General features: G+C 40.3%; 1 protein-coding gene across 1 annotated transcript in view; it reads right to left on the minus strand.

Moving 5' to 3' along the window:
* Positions 1-24,937, minus strand: part of slc4a10a (solute carrier family 4 member 10a) — a 155,040-nt gene that overhangs the window by 101,085 nt on the left and 29,018 nt on the right. Inside the window, exon 2 of the mRNA XM_069935401.1 lies at positions 14,576-14,719. Coding sequence (XP_069791502.1) covers positions 14,576-14,719 — 144 coding nt within the window. The remainder of the gene's footprint in view (positions 1-14,575; positions 14,720-24,937) is intronic.

Raw genomic sequence — 24,937 nt, forward strand, 5'->3', positions numbered from 1 at the left:
CTTGCTATAATGCTGGCATCCTTCTTATTACGCATCAGCCAGACTTCTGGTTTCCTGCTGGTCTTCTGAGGGGTGTATTTTGTTTGGCAGAGTTATTTTATATCTCTGGCCATTTAGAAGTTCTGCCAGGGACTACACATCAGCCCTTAAAGGTGTTGCTTGTAATGATAGAAGAGCTAGGTATGGGTCTTCTTTTGTTTCACAACACTTAACCATTGTGCATTTCAGTTTGCACTTGTCCTTCAATGAACCCATCACCTTTACGGTAGTATGAGGATGATGTAGTGATAATAAACCCATTCACTGCAGCCAGCTTTCTGAATTCTTGCGACGTGAACTGTGTTCTCGGGTATTCCTTGTTCAGCAAGGAGCGCTATCAGGTCTTTCCCGCTTTTGATGAATGGAAATTTAAATTAGTAACAGGCGACTATTAAATACCACTCTTGATTCTCGGTGAACAGGTCTGCTCCCATTGTATGCCATGGCCTGATAGGTATTTCTATAGAAATCATTTCCTCTTTTTGTTGTGTTTTTCTGTTGATCCTTTTGGATATCTTCTTCGACTGGATTTCAAAATTGACAGAGATCAACTGCAACTCCCAGCAGCTATCCAGACCGAGAATTGCTGGTCCATCTGCATCTAACACATAGAAAGTACAGAGGATGTTCTTTCCATTACAGCAGTCATTGATCTTAGGTCTCCCTAGCTGCTTGATCATGGGTCCACCATAAGCTGTTAATGCGACATTTGCTGTTTTCAATGCCCTGTCCTTTGCAAACCTTTTTATTAGGTTCTCTGGCAAAATCTGGCGGTAAAGTACAAGTGGAAAGACGTTGCTTTGTGATCCAGTATCCAGCTTCACCTTTAGGTTAAATATCTTAGGCTTGTTCTGGATTGACCTTTGATTTTGGATCCTTGTGTACAACTGGCTTCTTTCTTTCATCTCACCTGACATCTTGTGAAGGTGTCGGGATTCTATGTCCAATATCTGGGTAACAGAATCCTCATTGCTGTTTGCTTTTATGTGGTGGATGTTCTTTGTCTTTTTTTTCTTCACTGGTATTACTGTTTTCTTCATACTAGACTTGCACATCTGCTTTACCACAGGCTCGACATTCAGAACCTGTGCAGGGCATTTGTTTCGGTGATCGAAGAGGTGAAGTCTGCCACACTTCCTGCAGGTCTTGGGGGTTTGCACTTTTCTGACTGCTCTTTAGAGCATCAACCCTTCCTTCTCTTTGCAGTGGGTGGATCTGCAAGGTCAGGGATTTCATTTGCGACTTCATGGCTTCAAAGGCTCTGGCTGTGTCTGTAGCTTCGGCCAGCTGCAAGCTATCCTTCCTTATAAGAAGCTTTTGCACTTTGGGATGGGCACCTCTCCCATATTAGTTGATCATCTGCATTTTGCAGCAATAATTTTGAGTCTAATGAGGAAGTTATCAACAATTTCATCAGTCTCTTGCATTAAGCCTTGAAATTCATAGTGTTTAATTCTATGATTAGACCTGGGATCAAGGTTAGAAGCAAACTTTCCAAATATCTGCTCTGGATCATTTTTCTCCACCTCTGTAAGCTCCCAACTATAAAATAAGTCAAGGCCTCAATCCCCTGTCCAGAGAAGTATATAACTGACCTTCTCCTCTGCTGTTGTATTTTTAAAATAGGTTATGAATGCTAAATTCCACTTCTGCTGAAACATTTTAAACAATTCATCAATGTCTTCAGCCTCCCCATCCATCACTGGATGAACTGCTGTTGCTCCAGCCATTTTTTCCAGTAATTTTTTTCTCTTCTTCTCCTTCATATTTCAGTGACTTACAATCAATTGTATGGCTTTATTCTTGTTCCACTGCCACCATGTTATGTCTCTGTGTTACTTGGGAGGCTTCATCAATAAATTAGAGATGCAAGATTCAAATAACAAAAGAGACTTTACTTAGTGAGGTCTTCCACCATCTCAGGAAACTGTTCTCACAACATATATACATATACATACACCCCACAGTGGTGCACTACAGTTGCTACAAAATAGTTCACATTATCCTGACCTCAAAACACTCACCATTGTCCAAAAAGAGGGAATGACTCTGGAGTGTCCAGTATGACCCAAATATCTCTGGCCAGTTCAAAACTTGGGAAGACTAGTGAGGGTGTGACTGTTGGACTTGAGGGCAAGACCTTAAGGGTATGGAGGAAATAGGTGTTGAGTCTAATGTGCCAACCTGCCTACAATTATGAGAACTTCTGCATCCAAGGATGTATTTCTTGAAATCACAGTACAATCTATGATCTTGTCTTTCATGGGACACCATGTATACACCAGAGCTTTTCCATTTCTCAGCAATTTTATCAATTGAACTACATTTTTGAATCTTGCTGGCAAAACATTATTTAGTTTGCTTAGCTATCTGCAACTCTGAATGTTTAACAAATTAACAGAGCTTCATGGGTATTGGGCAATGCTCCTCCTCAAGCTCCTTCTTCCTTCCTCCTGCTACCTTTTTATTCACGCACCTGTCTGTTTTTTGCTCATTGCTTGACAAAGGGCTCAGGCCCAAAACATTGGTTACATATCTTTACCTCCTATGGATGCTGAGTTTCCCTAGAGCTTTTGTGTATTTACTGCAATCAGTGTCTGCAGACTTTCACGTTTCACTTCAAGTAGACCATTTGTAATTTTTTATAGTTCATTTCTAACAATGCAAAACAAAACTGCCATAAAATCATCATTTTCATCAGCAAGTTTTAGTATCATCTATTTCCATTCCCAAAAATACTGTTCTATTTCAGCACATCTGCGCTGCACCTTACCCCACCCCGACACAAGGACAGGATTCCTGAAACCAGACACATCTTCGCCTCTGCTCTCCTCCACTTCCCATAGGGATTGCTCGCTCTGCAACCCTTTCCACCAATCGCCCCCTGGGTACTTCCCCCTGTAACCACAAGAACACTTTCACCTACACTTCCTCCCTCACCACCATTTGGGGCCAAAAACTGTCCTACCATCACTTCACCTGTGAATCTGTCGGGGTCATGTAGACAACATCAACCACCTTTGTCACTTCCTCAAAAATCTCAATCAACTTGGTAAGAAATTACCTGCCTCCTAACGTAACCATGTTGATTGTCCTTGATTTGACCATGACTTTTCAAATGTGCATACATCCTAAAGTATCCTTTCCAATCGTTTCCTGGCATGATTTTGGAACTGGAGAGCTTCAGCAGTCCTGTCACATCATACGAGACATTTTCAGTTTGAACTTGAAATGGTAGATTGAATGTTTTATGGAGTTTTTATAATGTTGTGCTTTGAAAATTATAGGCATGAATTTTGACAGTTGGCTATTTTCAAGTGAAATGGCGTATATTTTAGTATGACCAAGGGTGCAGTGCTAATTTTTTTTAGGTGCTAGAGCTTACCAAAAACGGCGACAAAGAAATGCCTGGGACTGCCCCCTAAGGTGCCGGAGCAGCCCCATGAGGTGCTTGGAGCTGCGCTCTGGTGAGCTCCAGCAAAGCTGCACCCCTGAATATATGACTCCAAATATTAAAGAATTGTGTGTGTGTGTGCCTATTTGTTCTCTTTCCCAGATTTCCTTTGAAACAGACTACTTGTGTCAACTCCCTCTGCCTTGACATCTTGTGCAAGGTTCCATGCTATTCTTCTGAATAAATTTTAGTGGCAATCTCACCCAAAATTTTAAAGGACAAATCAAGACACAAAAAGGGAATACTAAAACAATAGTTTGACTTTTCATTACAATTAATGACACTTAAAATTACCAGTGTTGTTATTTCCACTTAATCATACAAAAATGCTCATCAGGAAATGCACACTATAGATGCTGAACATCTGAAATAAAAAGGGAAATTCTGAAAACATTCAGCATGACAGTCAAATCACTTTTGGTTTCTCCCAATCTTATGTATTTATTTGTGTTTTACCTGTGATCAGGGCACTGAAAACAACCTAAGCTTCATGGTGCTAGTTTTCCCCCAATTACTTCCTGCATTGCCCCAACAAGGCCCAACATAAGTTTGAGGAATAGCAACTGTTTTATTTTTTCCCCCCCAATATGGACACTTTACCATACTCTGGACAAATTCTACCGCTTCAGGAACTCATTTTCTCTTATCTGTATCAGAACCACAGTGCAATATTGGCTCAATGTTCATCTTTCATTTATCATAGCCTGATCAATCATAGACCATATGACCGTTTACAGCACGGAAACAGGCCATGTCGGCCCTTCAAGTCCATACCGGTTCACTTGAACAACTCCACTAGCTCCTCCACAAACTCCCGAGGAAGCAGAGGCTTTCTTCACGAGGCCACCGGCGCACTTTCTACATTTTTGCAGCTTTTCTTTTGTTTGTGTTCTTGCTAGCTCACTGTCTTCATTTTATAGCCTTTAAGCTTTTTTTCTGAGAATTTATCTTTCTAACTGCCTCATTAAATAATTGACCAAAAAGTCAATAGCTTTTTCCCCACAGTAACTTTCATCTACCTTTATCAGCAACATTACACCATTTCATCAGATGCAAGGATCGACAATGAGATAGACAACAGACTCGCCAAGGCAAATAGCGCCTTTGGAAGACTACACAAAAGAGTCTGGAAAAACAACCAACTGAAAAACCTCACAAAGATAAGCGTATACAGAGCCGTTGTCATACCCACACTCCTGTTCGGCTCCGAATCATGGGTCCTCTACCGGCACCACCTACGGCTCCTAGAACGCTTCCACCAGCGTTGTCTCCGCTCCATCCTCAACATCCATTGGAGCGCTCACACCCCTAACGTCGAGGTACTCGAGATGGCAGAGGTCGACAGCATCGAGTCCACGCTGCTGAAGATCCAGCTGCGCTGGATGGGTCACGTCTCCAGAATGGAGGACCATCGCCTTCCCAAGATCGTATTATATGGCGAGCTCTCCACTGGCCACCGTGACAGAGGTGCACCAAAGAAAAGGTACAAGGACTGCCTAAAGAAATCTCTTGGTGCCTGCCACATTGACCACCGCCAGTGGGCTGATAACGCCTCAAACCGTGCATCTTGGCGCCTCACAGTTTGGCGGGCAGCAGCCTCCTTTGAAGAAGACCGCAGAGCCCACCTCACTGACAAAAGGCAAAGGAGGAAAAACCCAACACCCAACCCCAACCAACCAATTTTCCCTTGCAACCGCTGCAATCATGTCTGCCTGTCCCGCATCGGACTGGTCAGCCACAAACGAGCCTGCAGCTGACGTGGACTTTTTACCCCCTCCATAAATCTTCGTCCGCGAAGCCAAGCCAAAGAAGAACATTTGTCCTAACCATATCTCCCACCACCTTTTTGTTTGCTCTTTCTATAGATGCTCCCTGATCTGTTAAGTGTTACCAACATTTTCCATTTTTTTATTTTAGAAATGCTCATTCTCTTCAATCTGTTTGCTTAAGTAACAATTTTCATAATTGAAATGTACTCCATTATTCAGGTAACAATGAGATATCATTGTTTCAAAAAGTCCAAACAGCTTCTGTTTTCATTCATTCATACTCTGTGAACAGCAATGGCAAATTCGGCACTGAACCCCTTGAGAAGGCAACATATCTTGTGATGTATTCTAACAGTATTATGTGGGGGGTGGTTGAAGTGAAGTGCCCATTTACTTAATGCTATTATCTTTTGTTGTACACTATTATATTTGTCAAACTTTAATTGCCCTCATCAAATTCATATTCATTGCCCACCATTAAATTAGTCTTTTGTGACTGCCCATTTTATCATACATAATAAATTCTCAGAATTTTTCCACAGATCAAGTTCTTTATTATGTAGAACATTTTTTCAACTTGCATTGACCAAAGTGCTGTACAAACCAATCAATCAAAACTAGTACAGTACAACTATTTACAGAACAACGGATTAAGATGTTATAACTAGATCACGATTGCATTGAATAGTGCAATGCTGTTAGGAATGTACAAAGGGTTTCAGACAAATGCTAACGACAGAAGATATGTTTTTAACCTGGATTTAAAGCAGTTGAGGGAGGGGGCTAGCTTAATAGTCAGGGAAATGCTGTTCCACTATTTGGGGATGTAGTGCGCCGAATGACTCAAAGACTTGTTGACTCAAACCAAGGCTTTTATTACCAAAGACTGGAGCATAGTACATAGAGGTCAACCAGTCCAGACTGACCTGGGTCTGGTTGGGAGCAGCCCTTTATGACCTGCCAGTAGGTGTGGCTACGGCTCTCAGCCAATCACTATCGCTATATGTAAATATGTACAAATATATACAGTGGTGATAGGATCCCATACTATCACAGGGGGCCACAACCACGAAGGCCCGGACTCCCCTTGTGTGCACTTAGTGCATGGAACAACCAGGCTTCCTGCGGTAGCTGACCTGAGTTGCTTGGGAATGGAGTAGAGTGTAAGCAGATCAGTGATATGGAGGGGGGGGCAAGATCGTTGAGGGCTTTGTATGTGAATAGCAGCAGCTTGAAGTTGATTCTGAGCCAATTTGGCAGCCACTAGAGGGAGGCCAGAATTGGGGTGGCATGGTCCCTCTTCTTGCCACCTGTCAGCCGCAGAAGATAAGGGTATGAATAACCCTTTCGAGGTCCTTGAATGAGAGGTACGGTTTTGTTTTAACAATGGTGCAGAGCTGGAAAAAGCAGGCCTTCACATCTTCGTTGACCTGTTTGTCTAATTTGAAGGCAGGGTTGAATAGCACCCCAAGGGATTTAATAAAAATGGATAGATTACCTAGGGAGTCATGTAACTTTTAGATGAAATTTGGGGAGGGGTAGAATAGGATGATCTCACATTTTGTCTCATCAAATTGGAGGAAGTTTCAGGCCATCCAGCATTTTGCGTCTTCCAGACAGTTGGTGAGGTTGGTGATTTTTGACTGGTCATCAGGTTTTGGGGGAGGTCATTGGGATAACAATGGAAGGACATGACATGTTTCTGCATGATATGGACGAGGGGAAGCATATACAGAAAGAAAAGAATGGGGCCAAGGATAGATCCTTGCTGAACCCTGCAGGAGAGAATGGCTGATGCAGATGTGTAGTTGCCTGTGTTGACCGTGAAAGCCCGGTCAGTGAGGTAAGATTTGAACCAGCTCAGGGCCATGCCACTGATGCCGACCTCCTGCTGGAGACAGTTTATCAGAATAGTGTGATCAACAGTGTCAAATGCTGGAGGAGTCACGTGATGGAGTAGTGACCGGTAGGAGAATACCAATGCTCTCCAGAAAGGAAGGAAAAAAGTGAGGAAAAAACAAAGCCCCAGACACACAAATCACAACAAATAAAAAATAAGGTTGTGGAGGAAATGGCACCAAAGAAAGAAAAGCCAAAAACAATGGGAAGAAAAGAAGAAAGAAAGATGCCGGAAGAGAAAGGTGAAGGCCTTACCTGTACGAAAAAGCAGGGACCCACTGTGGAAAGAGGAGCTCACTCCCCGAGGTCAGTGGAAATCTGCAGGGTCACAACCCACCGAACACAGGACTGCAAAGATGGTTCACGGAGCCAAACAGAGGTGCAGAATCGTGCATGCGCAATGCGTACGACAAAGACAACACCGACGGGAGGAGGGACCAGCTGTGGAGTGGAACTCTACAGCACAAACAGCTGAGAAAGACCCGACAGCAGGGCTCCCAGCAGGAAGATACAGAAAATAATGGGAACGGGAGGGATGAGAATGAAAAAAGGAAACCAGAGACACAACAAATAACCAGCCCAGAAGAGGACCAACATCAAGACACCATAAAAAGAAAATACCCAACAAACTGAGACAAGCACCCCATCAAGAAAGACAGAAGAGACAGATACAAGGAAGAGAAGTAGAAGACACAAACCCTAGAGCAGGCACAGAAGAAGAAGAAGGAGAACATCAAGCTCTGCACAGAGAAATAGAAGATAAAGGGAATGGACAGCACATAGATTTAAAAAATTTTCAAGAATATATGGAAGCATTGGAGGAGTCACGCGATGGAGTAGTGGCCGGACGGTGAACTCCAGCCCTCTCCAGAAAAGTCGGGAAAAACAAGAGAAAACACAAAGGCACAGAAATAAAAGTTACAGAAAAGTGAGTATAAAGGTGGAAAGAAGATGGCGACAAAAAAAGAAAAGTCGAAAGCAACGGTAAGAAGAGAGGAAGAGAAGACAAAGGAGGAAAAAGGTGAAGGCCTTACCTGTCCGAAGAGGCCCGCTGCGGAGAGAGAAACCCGCTCCCTCAGGTCGGTAAATAATGGACTACAAAAATGGCTCGCAGAGCCGAGTAAAAGTGCGCAACCGCGCATGCGCGAAGTTTCGCGCATGCGCGATGCGAATGAAAAAAAACACACCGACGGGAGGGGGGACCAGCTGGGGAGTCGATCTCCACAGCCGGCAACGACAGCTGCAGAACACCTGCAGCAAGAAGAGACCACAGAAGACAACAGAAACAAGAAAGAAGAGGAGGAAAGGGCAACAAAGAAACAACAGATGGCCAACCCAGAGGAAGAAGAAGAGGAAGAGTATGGTGAAATAGAAGAAGAAAAGAGAGGCAAGGTAAAGGATATACTTGCTCTTATTAGAGGATACATGGAATCATTTAAAGAATGGCAAACACAGGAATTTAAGGATTTAAGAAAAAGAATAAACAACACAGAAGAGAAAATAAATAAAATGGAGATGACCTTAACAGAAATGGGAAAGAAAATGGACAAGATGGAAGAGCGGGCAGTAGCAGCAGAAATGGAGGTAGAAGACTTAAAAAAGAAATTGGAGAAATCTAATAAAAAAACTAAAGAGACACAAGAACTACTAGCTCAAAAAATAGATACAATGGAAAACCATAACAGAAGAAATAACATAAAGATAGTGGGCCTTAAGGAAGATGAAGAAGGCAAGAATATGAGGGAGTTTATAAAAGAGTGGATCCCTAAGACCCTAGGATGTCCAGAACTACAACAAGAATTGGAAATAGAAAGGGCACATAGAGTATTGGCCTCTAAACCACAACCACAACAAAAACCAAGATCTATTGTAGTAAAATTCCTAAGATATACTACAAGAGAAAAGGTACTGGAGAAGACAATGGAAAAAGTAAGAGAGGGCAACAAACCACTGGAGTATAAAGGGCAAAAAATCTTCATTTATCCAGATATAAGTTTTGAACTCCTAAAGAAGAGAAAAGAGTTCAATACAGCAAAGGCGATTTTATGGAAGAAAGGGTATAAATTTATACTAAAGCATCCAGCGGTATTGAAAATATTTATTCCAGGACAACAAAACAGACTATTCTCGGATCCAGAAGAAGCACGAAAATTTGCAGAACAATTACAAAAATAGACTGAGGGAGGAAGACGGGTAATGAGAGTTAAGATGATCACAATTGATATGTATGTGGGTAAAGACAAAAATAGACTGAGGGATGAAGACGGGTAATGAGAGTAAAAATGATCACGATTGATATGTATGCGGGTAAAGAGGTATAAGAGTGAATAGAGACAAGGAGCATACGTGAATGTATCTGTACTTAGAGGAAAATATAGATAGTATAGACAAGAATTAATAAGGGAAGGTAATGGAATAGAGAGAATAAGGAGGGAATTAAAAGAGTGACCTTTGTGACATATGAAAAGTGAAATCTTTTCTGGGGGAGGCGGGGTGGGGGGAAATAGCGGTCACTGCAAAATCAGTTGACGCTTGCGAGTGGATTCGCAAATCCAAATGGAGAGGGGAGATGTGGTTGTCCGACAAGGGATAAAGGACAACTCAGGAGGTGAATGGGAGATTGGGAATAAATAAGATAGAAATAGGAGAATAAGGAAAATGTTGGATGTTGTAGGAATGTTGTCTTATAAAGAGTTGAAAATAAGAAAACAGAAATGGAAAAGGAGGAAAGGTAAAGATGGAAAAACGGAAAGAGAAGATAAACAAAATATAAAAGGGCTACGCTGAACTATATGTCTTTAAATATTAATGGAATACATAACCAAATTAAAAGGAATAAACTACCAAATTTAAATGAATAAATGTATTCCATTAGAAAAAATAACATATTGGTTAAGAAATAATATTGAAATATTCGAACAAGTATAGGAGCCTTACATGAAATACAATAGCGAAAACCTACCGGGGACAAACATTACCTAAGTTGATGGAAGGAGAAGGAAAGAAAAGAATGGACTCAGTAGAATTTCTGGTGTAATTTTGTTGAATGACAACATTGTCTGACTGGATTAATGCAACCTAGATTGTATACCTAAAATGGATGAGAGGGGGGGTGGGGGGGTGGTTTGGGAGGAAAGGGGGGGGGGGGAGAAAAAGTCACTGTATATGTGTGAAAAAGAAATTGTGTATATCATGGCTAATGTGATTTATGGTGTGAAAAATAAAAAAAATTTATAAAAAAAAAAAGAATATATGGAAGCATTAAAAGAATGGCTGACACGAGAATTTAGTGAAATAAAAAGAAGAATGAAAAGCAGAGAAGAAAAAGTGAGTAGATTAGAGCTGGTCATAACAGAAATAGGGAAAAGATTAGACAAGATGGAAGAACGAGAAACAGCCATAGAAATGGAAGTGAACGACTTAAAAAGAAAATTGGAAGAAACTGATAAAAAAGTTAAAGAAACACAGGAGTTGTTAGCTCAGAAGATGGATATAATGGAAAACTATAATAGGAGAAACAATATAAAGATAGTGGGCCTTAAGGAAGACGAAGAAGGCAAAGATATGAAAGAATTTATAAAAGAATGGATCCCCAAGGACCTGGGAATGCCAGAAATGCAGGAAGGAATGGAAATAGAAAGGGCACACAGAACATTAGCCCCGAAACCACAGCCACAACAAAAACCAAGATCCATTTTAGTGAAATTCCTGAGATATACAACAATAGAAAATATATTGGAGAAGGCAATGAAAAAAATGAGAGAAGAAAAAAAACCACTGGAATATAAAGGTCAAAAATTTTTTTTCTACCCAGACATAAGTTTTGAGCTCTTGAAGAAATGGAAGGAGTTTAACGCAGCAAAATTGATCCTATGGAAGAAAGGCTATAAATTTATGTTAAGATATCCAGCGGTGCTTAAAATAGTTATCCCGGGGCAGCAAAGCAGACGGTTCTCAGATCTGGAGAAAGCACGAGAATTTGCAGAAGACCTGCAAAACTAAAAGAGAGATGAAGAGATGTAACAAGAACAAAGAATGATGACAAACTTCATATAAAGAAGAAAAATAATGTATAAGTAAGAACTAAGGATGGGTAGAAAAGGGAAGAAAGGAAGGGGGGAATAAAGATGGTGAGTTTTGTTATATGTGAAGATATGTCTTTTCTGAAGGGGGTTGGGTGGGAGAGAATAACAGTCACTGCGAAAGCAGTTGACATTTGCGAGCTGGTTCACAATCCAAATGGAGAGGGGAATTGTGGTTGCCCGGCAAGGGACAAGGGGCAACTCAGAGAGGGGGGGGACATTTGGGGTTAAGGGAATTTTAGATGTGGGAATAGTGGAAATATTTTATGTTTTAGAAGTGTTGTCTTACAGTATGTTCAAAAAAAGAAAACAGAAATGGATAAGGAGGAAAGGTGGTGATGAGGAAGCGGAAATGAGAGGTAAACAAAGTATGAAATGGCCATGTTGAACTATATGACTATAAATATTAACGGAATACATAACCAAGTCAAAAGGAAGAGGTTGTTAAATTTACTGAAGAAAGAAAAAATAGATATAGCATTCGTGCAGGAAACACATCTAACTGAAGTGGAACACAAGAAATTAAGGAGAGACTGGGTAGGGCAAGTAACGGCAGCATCATATAACTCAAAAGCCAGAGCAGTAGCTATATTAATCAATAAAAATGTACCAATCAAAATAGAGGAGGAAATAATAGATCCAGCAGGGAGGTATGTAATGATAAAGTGTCAGATATATTCAGAATTTTGGAATTTGCTCAATGTATATGCACCTAATGAAGAGGATCAAAAATGTATGCAAGATATCTTTTTGAAGATTGTAGATACACAGAGGAATATACTGATAGGAGGGGACTTTAACCTTAATTTGAACTCAAAGATGGATAAAACTGGAAAAGAGACTAGCAGAAAGAACAAAGTAACCAAATTTATGGTTAAATCGATGCAGGAAATGCAACTTTTGGATATATGGAGGAGACAACACCCAAAGGAGAAGGAATACTCATATTATTCGGGTAGACCTAAAACATTCTCAAGGATAGACCTGTTCCTGTTGTCAGCCCACATCCAAGGAAGAGTTAGAAAAACAGAATATAAAGGTAGATTGTTATCGGATCACTCACCCCTGCTATTAGCAATAGAAGCTGGAGGACATCCCACCAAGAACGTATAGATGGAGATTAAACTCCAAGCTACTTAAAAGACAGGATTTTAGAGAATTCATTGAGCGCCAAATTAAAATGTATTTTGAAATAAATATGGAATCAGTGAAAGATAAATTTATATTACGGGATGCAATGAAAGCTTTCATCATAGGGCAGATAAGTTATGTAACTAAGATGAAGAAGGACTACAATCGGGAAATAGAACAGCTGGAAAGGGAAATAGAAAGTACAGAAAAAGAATTAGCAACAAGGGAAGATACAACAAAAAGAAGAGAATTGGCAGACAAAAAAATAAAATACAAAACACTACAAACGTACAAGGTGGAGAAGAACATAATGAAGACAAAGCAGAAGTATTATGAGCTAGGAGAAAAAAAACGCACAAAATACTAGCTTGGCAGTTTAAAACAGAACAAACTAAAAGAACGGTATTGGCATCAAGGGAAAAAGACAAACAAATTACATATAACCCAACGGAGATCAATAAAAACTTCAAGGAATTCTACGAACAATTATATCGAACTGAGAACGAAGGGAAAGAAGACAAAATAGATGAGTTTCTAGCAAAAATTGAACTACCGAAATTGCAAGAAGAGGAGCAAAACAAATTAATAAAATCATTTGAAATAGAGGAAATACAGGATATATTTTAAAAACTACCAAACAATACTGCACCATCTGCTCAACATTTGAAAGAAGATTCACGTAGAAAGGCAAAAAAACAAATTATCAACTACCAAAATTAATATTGACGCGAAATCAACTAATCCCTTTCACAATAGATAACCTTTCCTTTAGAGAATGGGAGAGAAAAGGGATCAAAAGAATAGAAAATTGTTTTTTGGGAAATAAATTATTATCTTTTGAACAAATATGGTATAACTCACAGTACAATGTTTGCATACCACCAACTGAAAACCTACTTGAAGAACAAATTGGGAAGCAGGCTGAGGTTACCAGAAGGAAGCAGCTTTGAATATGTGATTACAGACACAATGATAATTAAAAGATTTATAACAAATATGTACATCAAACTTCAAGAGAAAGAGAACGAGGAAACAAGCTGTATACCCAAACAAAAGTGGGAACAAGATCTCAACATAAAGATAAAGAATGAAACATGGGAAAAGCTATGCTCCGGAACTATGAGAAATACAATAAACACGAGGTTACGCATGATACACGCCCCAAAAGTTAAATAAATGGGACCCAACAGTATCAGATAGATGTTTTCGCTGTAAGAAGGAAACAGGAATAACAGTACATGCAATTTGGGCATGTGAAAAAGTGGAAAAGTTTTGGGAAGATCTAAATCAGGTATTAAATAAAATCACAAAAAGCAACATACCAAAAAATCCAGAGATCTTTCTTCTAAGTAATATAAGAAATAAAGAACTTGGCCTCGATTTGGATGAAGCACAAAAAAGATTTATTATGATAGCCTTAGCTGTAGCAAAAAAATGTATAATGTCAACCTGGAAATCAGAAGATAGCCTGAGAATACAGCAATGGTACATAGAAATGAATAAATGTATTCCATTAGAAAAATAACATATAATTTAAGAAATAACATCACAGTATTCGAACAAATTTGGGAACCGTACATGGAACACAACAGAGAAGTCCTACCGCGGACCTCCACAACCTAAAATGACAGAATGAAAAGAAGACGAAATGACCTGACCCAGTGTGTAAAAGTAGATGACACAATTTTCCTGTTTATTTTCATTGTGTGATGACATTGTTTAATGTATCGTATATGTTGAACGTTTAGTGGGTGGGGAGGGGGGTGGGAAGGAGGGAGGGAAGGGAGGGGGGAAAAGGGGAGAAAATGACACTGTGTATATTCAAGAGGGAAATGTTTATGTGTATTTTGGTCAATATGGTTCATAGTGTGAAAAATAAAAAATTGTTTAGAAAAAGTGTCAAATGCTGCGCTGAGGTCTAGGAGCATTAGAACCGTGTCACTGCCAGAGTCCATGGTGAGGAGTAGGTCGTTGTATAACCTCAATAAGGACTCTCCGTGCTGTGGTGGGTTTTGTATCCTGACTGAAACTTTTCCGTTATTTTATTTTGGTGAAGGTAGTTGATATTATGATGAAATTAAACGGGTATCCAGTTTATTGGCAGAGGAATAATCAAATTCCAGCCACATCACCACCACGTGAACAATAATAATAACCACTGCATCTTTATGGAACCTAAATGAGAAAGGACAATGCATTACCATAAGTAGGAGACTCTCTCCCATCCTCGGTGCTAGAATCTCTTTCCTGATCACGCTTGCGATGTTTGTGCCCACGGTGCTTGTGTCTTCGATGGCTTCGCCTTCCCCGTGGAACATGAACGCCAATGTACAAAGTTCGATGACCTATAGGCAATGAAAGTGAATATATTTTGTTAAATGTTTTTGGTATATTTTGCATGATTATGAAAGTTGGATTCATGACAGACAATCAAGAATGAGAGATTAACTTTTAGTTTTGTGGTCACTCTTGAACATTCACATATAAGTTCATAGAATTACAAAATGGTTAAATCACAGGAGATGATTTAATTTATCACATCCATGCCCGGTCTCTTTCAGAACAACCCTCTAATTCCCCCACTCTTTAGTTTCATCCTCTTGCAGCCCCATTTCCCCACTGAATTCTTCTCCCAAATTATCCTGTTCCATCTTGTTTCTCACTTTGCTACTATTCTCACTTTCTCTCATCATATTCCAGCACGAGGCAGCCTTTGTCACTCACCCCACCTTGCTGGACTCATGTTACTCCACATGATCCCTTTGTTTTTCTTGCCTCTCTCCCCTGCTATCTGACACCTGCCAATCAACTGCCTCTCAGATATCAGGTTTATTGTCAGAGAACATACATGACATCACATTCAACCCTGAGATTCCTTTTACCTGCGGGCACAGCAGAATTACCACCAATGGGGAAGTACAAAAAATAAACTGTACACAGAGTAAACATGTAAACAAACAGAATTGTAAACAGTTAACAAATATAAACAAACTGACTGTGCAATACAGAGAGAACAAAAAGAAAATCAATAAATTCAAACAATGCAGGAGGAATTCAGACCAACAAAAGGCATTAATTGGATACGATAAGGAAATGTTCATATCTCTCCATGATTTCATGTACTGCCAGCCTGAAACCACCCATAAATTGGAGGAACAACATGTCATCTTCTGACTGGGCACCCTCCAACTAGATGGCATTAATATAGACTCCTCTGGCTTTCATTAAAGCCCCAGTCCCCACCCCATTCTTCACCGTCATCTCTCTATTCTCTGTCTTCTTTCAGACAGACGTGATAAAGTTTATCTACTCTCTTCTCATATCATATCACATTAACACATTTTGTTGGTCTGGATTTTATAATTTTTGCTTTGATTGATTGATAAAGCCAGAGATGTATATGCCTTAACGAAACATTCCTCTCTGTCCACATCAGTGACAGGGATCTCCCAGTGGCCAACCATTTCAATTCTGCAACCCACTCCTTTGCTCACATGTCTGTCCATGGCCTCATGTACTGTCCTACCAAGACTGGCTGTAAATCAGAGAAACAGCACTTGATTTTTCTGTATGGGCACCCTCAAACCAGATGGCATTAACATCAACATCTCCAATTTCTGCTAACCTACTCTCCATTCTCTTTCCCTTTGTCTCCTTTCTTCCAGTTCTTCACCCCCTTCCTGATCTATTCACAGAGCCATCCCACTTTCCCCTGCTTTCTTATGTACCCTCCTTCCCTCCTGCCTTTGGGACCATGCTCCTCCCCTACCCCTCCCCAATATTATTTTGTTTGGGCGCCTGCTGACATTTTTTCCATACCTTAATGAAGGGCTCAAGCCTAAAATACTGTTTATGTATCTTTAGGTTTTTTTTAAATTTTAGACATACCAGTTCGCCCAAAGTCCTTGTACCACCCAATTTATACCAATTAACCTACATCCTCGGTATGTTTCGAACAGTGGGAGAAAACCGAAACCCCCCCCCAGTTAAACCCTCGCAGACATAGGGAGACCATACTTACAGACACTGGGAGATTCAAACCCTGGTCCCAATCGCTGGCGCTGTAAAGGTGCTGCGCTCACTGCTACACCACCCTTGCCACCCTATTTTTGCTCTATAATTTACACTTTTGACCTGCTAAGTTTGTCTAGCACTGTGTTTTTACTTCAACCATGTTGCCTACAGATTTTAGTGTTTAACTTAAAACATTCCTCAACTTCCCTTGCCACTTTCAATTATTTACAAATACAGAGTGCCGTTTTCTGCTTCTGAATTGCTTTTAGAACATTACCATTTAATTTAACTTCAGATTTCTCCATATTAAATTTCATCTACCATATGTTCATCAACAGCCTCTTTCTACTCTATTGTAATTTTTTCAATATCTTTTCTCCCCTTTTACAAAATTGCCAACTTTTATGAATATTATACCTTTTGGAGATTTTTGGATTCACATTATGTTGGTACCTAATCTTTTCTCATGCACTCTCCTTGCCTTTGTTAAGCTTCACTTATCATTTGATTCTTCTGTAACCAAACAGAAATCAAATTTTTTCTTAGTCTTCATGATGCTATCAATGCTGATATTCTGGAAATGTCAAACACAAATTTTCACCTCTATATTCTTTAACTTTTAACAGCCAGTACTCAAAACCATACTGTGAATGCAATTTGGCTTCTGGTTGACTTAAAGCTCTTTCATTGGTCATCATGATGTTATTTTGCTGCTTCAATTAAGAGTACAGAATGCTCCTAGTGTCTTTCAAATATAAGCTGTTCACGTTCCAGGATGTTTTACATACAAGTTAAGCAACATACCTCCATGCTGTAATGTAAAATAAGATTAGTGTAGAGACTTGCGCTTATCCTGCCAGATGATGTGAAGAGCAGAGAAGCACTTCATACTAAACTTCCTGATTTGCACAGTTCTGAATAATGATAATGTAGTTGTTTGATGTTAGATACTGCACTAATATATAGGTTTTTTTTCCCTAATATTACTCTCTACAAGCTTTGTTCGAATATCTCTCAATAGAAATAGGAATTATAACAGTTAAAATCATTAACAGTTAAACTCAGCTGTAAAAACAAAAAAAAACTGTCACTGCCACAGATGAAAACTATATTAATGTAACATTACTTAACTCTATCCAACTTTAAGTGAGTTAACACCTGTCACAATGAAGAATGCTCTTGTGTGGCAAGAACTTTTATGTACTGGAGCATTTCTTTTCTTATATCTATCTTGCCCAAATAGCAAAACATTTGCACAATGCCCAGAATTTCTTCCAAGCAAGATTTTCAATCACATTGGTCTGAATCACAGAAGAAATTATCTAAAGTGTACTCATTATTTGTTAACGTTCTTGGTAGATGAACAGATGCTGGCTGCTTTGCAGTGCAACACTCTAGATTACTTCCCGAGGACAGAATCATGAGAGAAGTGCAATGATGCAGGATATTTGACTCCTAATTCCAATAAATTATGTTACATGATGTTGTGTCTTGGTTGTACCATCGGAGGTCTTAATAAACACGAGAAAGGCTTGTAAGTTTAACAGCACATTTCTTTACTCACATCCAGCTACTGGGTCACACCACTCTCACGTATGATGTAGCTCTTACAGTGTTAGTGTTCATGCTCTAGCATAAAATAGTCTCAGGTTTCCTCAGTATATAACATCCCTCCTTCTTCAAAAAACATTTTAAAAATGTATTAAAATTTAAGATTTCTTAAAAATAAATCTTTACTGCTTCTTGATCTGCAATTGTAATTAAGAATTAACTATTCTATTTACACATTTGCAGTTCTATATTCTTTTCAGTGGAATTGCACTGGTGTTGGGATGTTGCTTCTCCACCTCGTAGGCCTTGTAGCAACTGTTTGGATCTGCTGTTCTCCTGCTGCTTGCTGTGTAGTCGTTGTGGTTTTGTTGGTTGGGGCTTCGCCTCACGTTCCCTCAAGTTGCTGGAATTACAGAAGCTGCCGATGCTTCTGGTGTTTTTTGTGTCAGGTCTGGTGTTGGGCGAATGTGGGTCCTGTTTCGTCTCAGCTGCCTGGCAGATTCTGTCTCAGTGATGTATGATCTTGGTGTCTCAGCTTTTCTAACAATCTTTGCTGGACGCCAGGTTCTTAATCACTGGCTCTTGAACATGCACATGCTGCCCTGTGAAGAGTTCTGGTAATGTTTGTGTATGCTTGTTATAATGTTGACAACTTCCCTCTTGTATGTTAGTCAACCTTCTTGGTCGTCTGGTGGACAGATTTTGCTTGACAGGGTTGTCTTGTTCTTTCTGCCATTCAGAAGCTCTGCTGGGGATTTCACGTCGGCCCTCAAAGGTGTTGCTTACAGTGACAGAAGAGCAAGGTAAGGGTCTCCCTTTGTCTCTCGACACTTAGTGAGAGTGTGCTTAATTGTCTGTACATACCTCTCATTGAATCCACGGCCCTTGGGGTAATATGGTGATGATGTAGTGATGACGAACCCATATTCTGCAGCTATTTCTCTGAATTCAAGCGATGTGAGTTGGTTCCAATTATCACATATCACTTGTTCGGGTATCCCCTGTTCCATGAAAAGTGCTCGTTCTGCAGCAGTGATAGTTGGTGCTCTCAGGTTCTTCACTTTCCTGATGAAGGGGAATTTGGGGTAGTAGCAGGACACCATGAGATACCATTCTGTGAATAAGTCTGCTCCCACAGTGTGCCATGGTCTGACAGGTATTTCAGCGGGAATCATCTCTTCCTTTTGTTGTGTATTTCTCCATTTCTGGCATGCTCGACATGTAGTCCAGACATATCCTCAGGTGGCCATTCGGTTTTTCCTTCATTACAATCGAATTCACCCAGTTCTTTCGCTATCATTTGTTTTTCTTCCATTTCTTTGAGCTCCTGCTTTAGCCTTTTTTTCCAGCTCTATTGGCACCTTCCATGGAGCATGGATTATTGGTTTGCATTCTGGGTCTATGGTTACGTGGTATTTGAAATTTCCAAAGCACCTGATTGTGTTATCAAAGCATTCAGGGTACATGTCCATGAGCCCGGTCTTGTTTGTGGTCAGAGAGCATTGCTCAAGCAGGATATCACTACTGATCCTCTTGGACATTTTATTCTCCCTGATCTCAATGTTTACAGAGATTACCTGTAATTCCTGACAACTATTCAGGCCTTGGATTGTTAGTCAGTTGGTGTCAACCACGAAGAATATGCCTATGATGCTCTTTCCTTTATGACTACCTTTTATTTGGACTTTTCCTAGTTATTTAATTAGGGGCAACCATAGGTGTGAGCATGACATTTGCAGCTTCTAGTGCACATTCCTCCGGGTATCCATTCACGTTGTTCCAGGGAACATATGACAGCACAGTCTGAGCGGGAGGACATTGCTTTGTGATCCAGTGTCCAACTTTATTTTCAAGTTAAATATTATCAGTTTGTTTCCGTTCTCTCGCTCCGCATGGATCATGGTGTGCAATTCACTTTTTCCTCTCTTCCCTTTCTTGGATGTCTCATAGAGGAGTATTGCTTTGATATTAAGTGTCAGTGTGTCAGAATCACTGACGTTGCTTCCATCGACATGGTGTACTTTCCTTCTGTATTCTTGTTTTCTCTCTCTTTTCTTGCCAGACCTACACATCTTTTCCCAGTGATTGACCTTCCCACACTTTGAATCATATGCGGGGCATTTCTTGTAATCATCGAAGGGGTATAGTCTGCCGCACCTCCTCCATTTCTCAGATGTCTGCGGCTTTCTCTGTGTGCGCTTTATGGCATCGACCCTTCTCGCACTGTGCTGAGTGTTGGCCTGCACGGATTGCATTTGCCTTCTAGTGGCCTCAAAGGCCCTAGCTGCATCTATGGCATCTGCTAGTTTCAAACTCTCTTTTCCTATGACAGCTTTCTACACTTTGGGATGAGCGCTTCCCCAAATTAGTTGGTCAACTATTCTCTCCTCTATTTCTTTAAACTTGCATTTCACAGCAATATTCTTTAGTCTTGTGAGAAAATTATCTACCAACTCATCAGGCTCTTGTTTTAATCCCTGGAACTCATATCACTTTACTCTATGGTTGGATCGTGGTTCCAGATGAGACAAAAAAATTTTCTAATATCCTTTCTGGGTTATTTTCTTCCTCTTCGACCAGCTCCCAGCTATTAAACAGGTCTAGTCCTCGCTCCCTTTTCCAAAGAAATACGTAACTAACCTTTTCCTCTGGTGTAGCTCCCTTAGGTAAACTTTTGAATGGCAGGCTCCACTTTTGCTTGAACTTTTTGAAAGCCTCTATGATGTCGTCGGCTTCCCCGTCTGTTACTGGGTGTAATATTGTTGCTGTTGCTGTGGCCATTTTCTTCTCCAACACGAGTAATGATAATGGTGCTTTTTCTTTTCCTTCTCTTCAAGTTTATTTCAATTTTGTTCCTATATGGTGTGGGTTTCGATCAATCCCACCATTGCCGCCATGTTGTGTCAGGGTTGTACCATCGGAGGTCTTAATAAACACGAGAAAGGCTTGCAAGTTTCTTTACTCACATCCAACTACTGGGTCACATATAGATACAATGTGTCTCACCGTACATGCGCCACTGTCAAGTGTGATGTGGCTCTTACAGTGTTAGTGTTCATGCTCTAGCACCCACATGTCAAACTCTGGCCCGCGGGCCAAATTTGGCCCGCGATATAATTATATTTGGCCCGCAAGATCATTTCAAAAATGTATTAGAGGTGGCCTGCCCTGCAGCGAGAGCCGATACTGTTTTTTGGTCATGTCACCCCCACCATCCTCCCCCTTCATTGCACATCCTTCCCCGTTGTAACACGAGAAATTGTAACGAGAAGTCTGTCGATGTCATCAGCCGGCAAGCCAGTTGGAAGGCTCCCCGCACAACCAGTCACTTCTCCCACCTGTCAAGCGGTGCGGCAGATGGGCGAGCGCCTGTGATTTCCTGTCGGCGCGACGGGCATGGCAGGCTGCGCACGGACCCCGGGCAGCGCGAGCCCCACGCGACTGGCACCGGACGGCCCTTCCACAACGCGAGCGCACTTCTCCCGGTCACCACGGCCTTCAGTGCTTGCACTTGCGCGGACCCCAGGGACGGCTGGTTCGGCCCTGCACGTGAAGAGAGAGATTGTGGCTGTCCACAAAGGCTGATCGGCAGTGCGCTGGGCCTGAGTGGGTGGGTAAGCAGGGGTGGGCAGAGGGTGTAGGTGAGGAGTAATGGGCAGGGGAAGTTATGGTGGTGCGAGGGGCGGTTAGAGGGAGGGATGAGTAGAAGGAGGGGTGGATAGGGAAGAGGTAAAAGGGGAGGGGAAGGGCGAGTAGGGGAGGGGTGATTAGAGGGTGAGAGACGGGTAGAGGGAGGAACAGGTTGAGGGGAGAGGCAGTAGAGGGGCGTGTATAGGATGCGGTGGGTAGAGGCAGAGCGAGTGGAGTGAGGGGTGAGTAGAGGTTGGGTAAAGGACTGGTCAGGTAGAGAGATGGTGGGTCGAGGGTGAATAGAGGCCTAGAGCCTGAGGAGTGAGCAGGAAATGCTGAGTCCTGATGCAGGCCAAAATGGACACAGCCTGTGAATGCTGACTACATCTCCACAGGGACCAAATATGTTTCCCTCAGGTCAAGCAAAGGGTGAACTTGAGCTACCTACTCCTGACCTGTAACATTATCCTCCTAAAGTTATATCCTAAAGTTTAACATTACATATGTTGAAAGAAGAGAAAACATGCAGATGTTGTTGAAAATTTTCAATAAATATTTAGTTCGGCCCTCGACTTAGTCCAAGTTTTTAATTTTGGCCCTCCGTGAATTTGAGTTTGACACCCCTACTCTAGCATAAAATAGTCCCAGGTTTCCTCAGTATATAATGTCCATTCATGTTACTTTGAAAACTAGAGCATTTAAAAATATAATTAAGAAGATTGCTAACATTATCTAAATGCTAGCAAAATGGACTGGGCAAATTCACTGACCCTTAATTTTTAACCAATTTTAAGTTAATTATTGAAATAATTAGACAGAATTTTGTTTTCGCAAATAAATTAATTTTATCAGAAGGTTTAAAACTGTATTCTCTATTTCAAAGGAGGTTACAACTTTTGATTAGATGCATTACATCACATTTGTTCAGTATTATGAGAGCAGACAAATCGATTAAAACTTTGCTCAAAATCACAGTCTCTCTCAATTTCATCCTTTCAAGTGTAAAAAATGATTAAGTGTTTTATAAATAAAATGATCCTCTTTAAAGGAACAAGAAAACAAACCACAGGAGGAACTGAGAGTGTTAGGCAACATCTGGACCAACTGCAGATTATCAGTTCTATGAGTAATGAATATGGTCCAGAGTCACTGAATGAAACAGGCCTGTCATCCCAACTGGACTCTGCCAGCAAAACTACCTACCTCAACTAGTCCTATTTTCCCATGTTTCACCCAGATCCCTGTGCAAAATCTGTGCTAATGATAACAGATTTCCAGCAATTTTAAGAAAGCATGGAAATAAAAATGCACCTTTTACTGTTTTGGTAAAAATATAGGAAACCAGAACCTACAAACACAGCATCATAAGTAAGAATTGAAATATATGGTTCAATGGCAATAATACTTTAACACTTGTCAAGTGCCAATGAGAATACAGCAGAAGAACTCATCAGGTCCCGCAGCGCCATTAAGAGGTAGAGATATATAACCGGCGTTTTGGGCTTGAGCCTTTCTTCAATACTTGAAGAAGGGTTCAGGCCCCCCAAAAAAATCAGTTACTCTATCTATCTCTACCTCCTATGAACACTAAGACCTGCTGAGTTCCTCCAGAATTTGTGTTTTTACTACAATCATAGATCTCCAGACTTTTGTTTTTCACTCAAGTGTCAGAGATACATTATGAATATAAATGCCGAAAAGGTAGCTCATACAGCTATAAAATATATTTGTGCTCTGTAATTCAAGTGAATTTACTATAAGACTCTGCTGTCTGGGTTTGAAAAATTATTGAAAATCTAGCTTTACTATATCTGAGATTTCTAGTCCAATTAAGAGATACCTGTCAGCATGTGCTGACTCACCAGGAAAAAGTCAATGTGTGAGGATAAATCTAGATGAAAAAAGCCCAGAGACCAGGTGTGAATGAATTTAGAAGAGGTTTTTTATCAACAAGGGGCAGTCATGGAGATTGTATTGATTAAATTTTAGCTGGAGCATCAGCTACGGAAAAATTAAAATTTATCTGAAATATATTTCACAACAGGCAGACAAATCTCAGAGATAATTCATTGCTAATTACCAAGGACAGATGTTCCTCTCATAAATCCTGATGGCTTCTATGTTATTTCTCAAATATTTTTCTTTCAAAATAATAGAAAGAAAATTCAGCTAGTCATCTCTCTGATGGCTCTCAAAGGTGTTTTCATCAGTATGATTCCACCACTCCCACGGTCTTGATAATAGGCTCCAACCCCAAGCTTCAATTTTTTTTCCTCCCACTGATACTGGTCAACCTACTGAGCTCCTCCTGTAGATTGTTTTTTGCTCCAGATTCATGCATCTCCCCCACCCCTGTCTTATTTTCCTATACACATGCACATCGATTCCCCTGACTCTCCTCCATAGAGGAGAATCACCTATAAACCCACATAACTTTGGGATATGGGAGAACTCCAGAACACCCTGGGGACAGCATCTGAAGCCAGTATCCGACCTGGTTTGATAGGACAGCACAATCTTTTTTTTTTAATTCAGCACTAAAACAAGCTTATGCCTAAGTTTGTTATCAATCTCCTCTGGGTTGAAAAATACCAGACAGGGTAACTTTCAATGGGTGTACACTCTTCCTACAAACATTGACCACCTTATAGAACATATATATGCAGGTATATGTACCAATTATCTAGAAAAGGGTTCCTACAAGAATAACATTAAAAATACCTATTTATATCTCCCAAGTAACAATAAAAGAAAGTCTGTTCTATTTTTGGATATCACATTAGATTTTATTCAAGTTGATTACAGAATTACAAGATCTAATCAACTTTAAATTTCTAACTCAAGCCTTGAAGCCTCATTTATTCTTAAACTCAGGACATTCCTGTTAAATAAAATCCAGAAAATTGATTTAATAGGTCCTATTAAGAAATAAAAAACATTTCAACAGGATAAAATTTAATTATAAAAGCACACTTCTTTAACCTGGATTAAAAGTATTGCAAGAAGATCAGTAATGGATGACAATGCTTGCCAACTATCTATCTAAATGTGATCTTGCTACTTGCAACCGAACTGCACTGGAGTAATGTCATAATGGCCACACTGTAGATCATACACTTCCGCTGAATTCCTAGATTTTTAAATAGCCTCTGGACCTAGTATTTTAATCCAACACATTATTTAATGATACAAAATACATTTTATTTAATTTAAACCTACTGAACTGAGAATTGGTAATTGATTGAGTCATGAAAGTTAACAGCATTTCTGAATTTGATCAAAATGAAAAAAAAAATCATTGTCAAATGCTCTACTCTTATGGCCCAGCTGTTCACCAGAGTACCAGCCCTGCCCTGAATATGCCAATA

This window comes from Narcine bancroftii, chromosome 4 (genome assembly GCF_036971445.1).
Source record: "Narcine bancroftii isolate sNarBan1 chromosome 4, sNarBan1.hap1, whole genome shotgun sequence".
NCBI classification, from domain to species: domain Eukaryota; kingdom Metazoa; phylum Chordata; class Chondrichthyes; order Torpediniformes; family Narcinidae; genus Narcine; species Narcine bancroftii.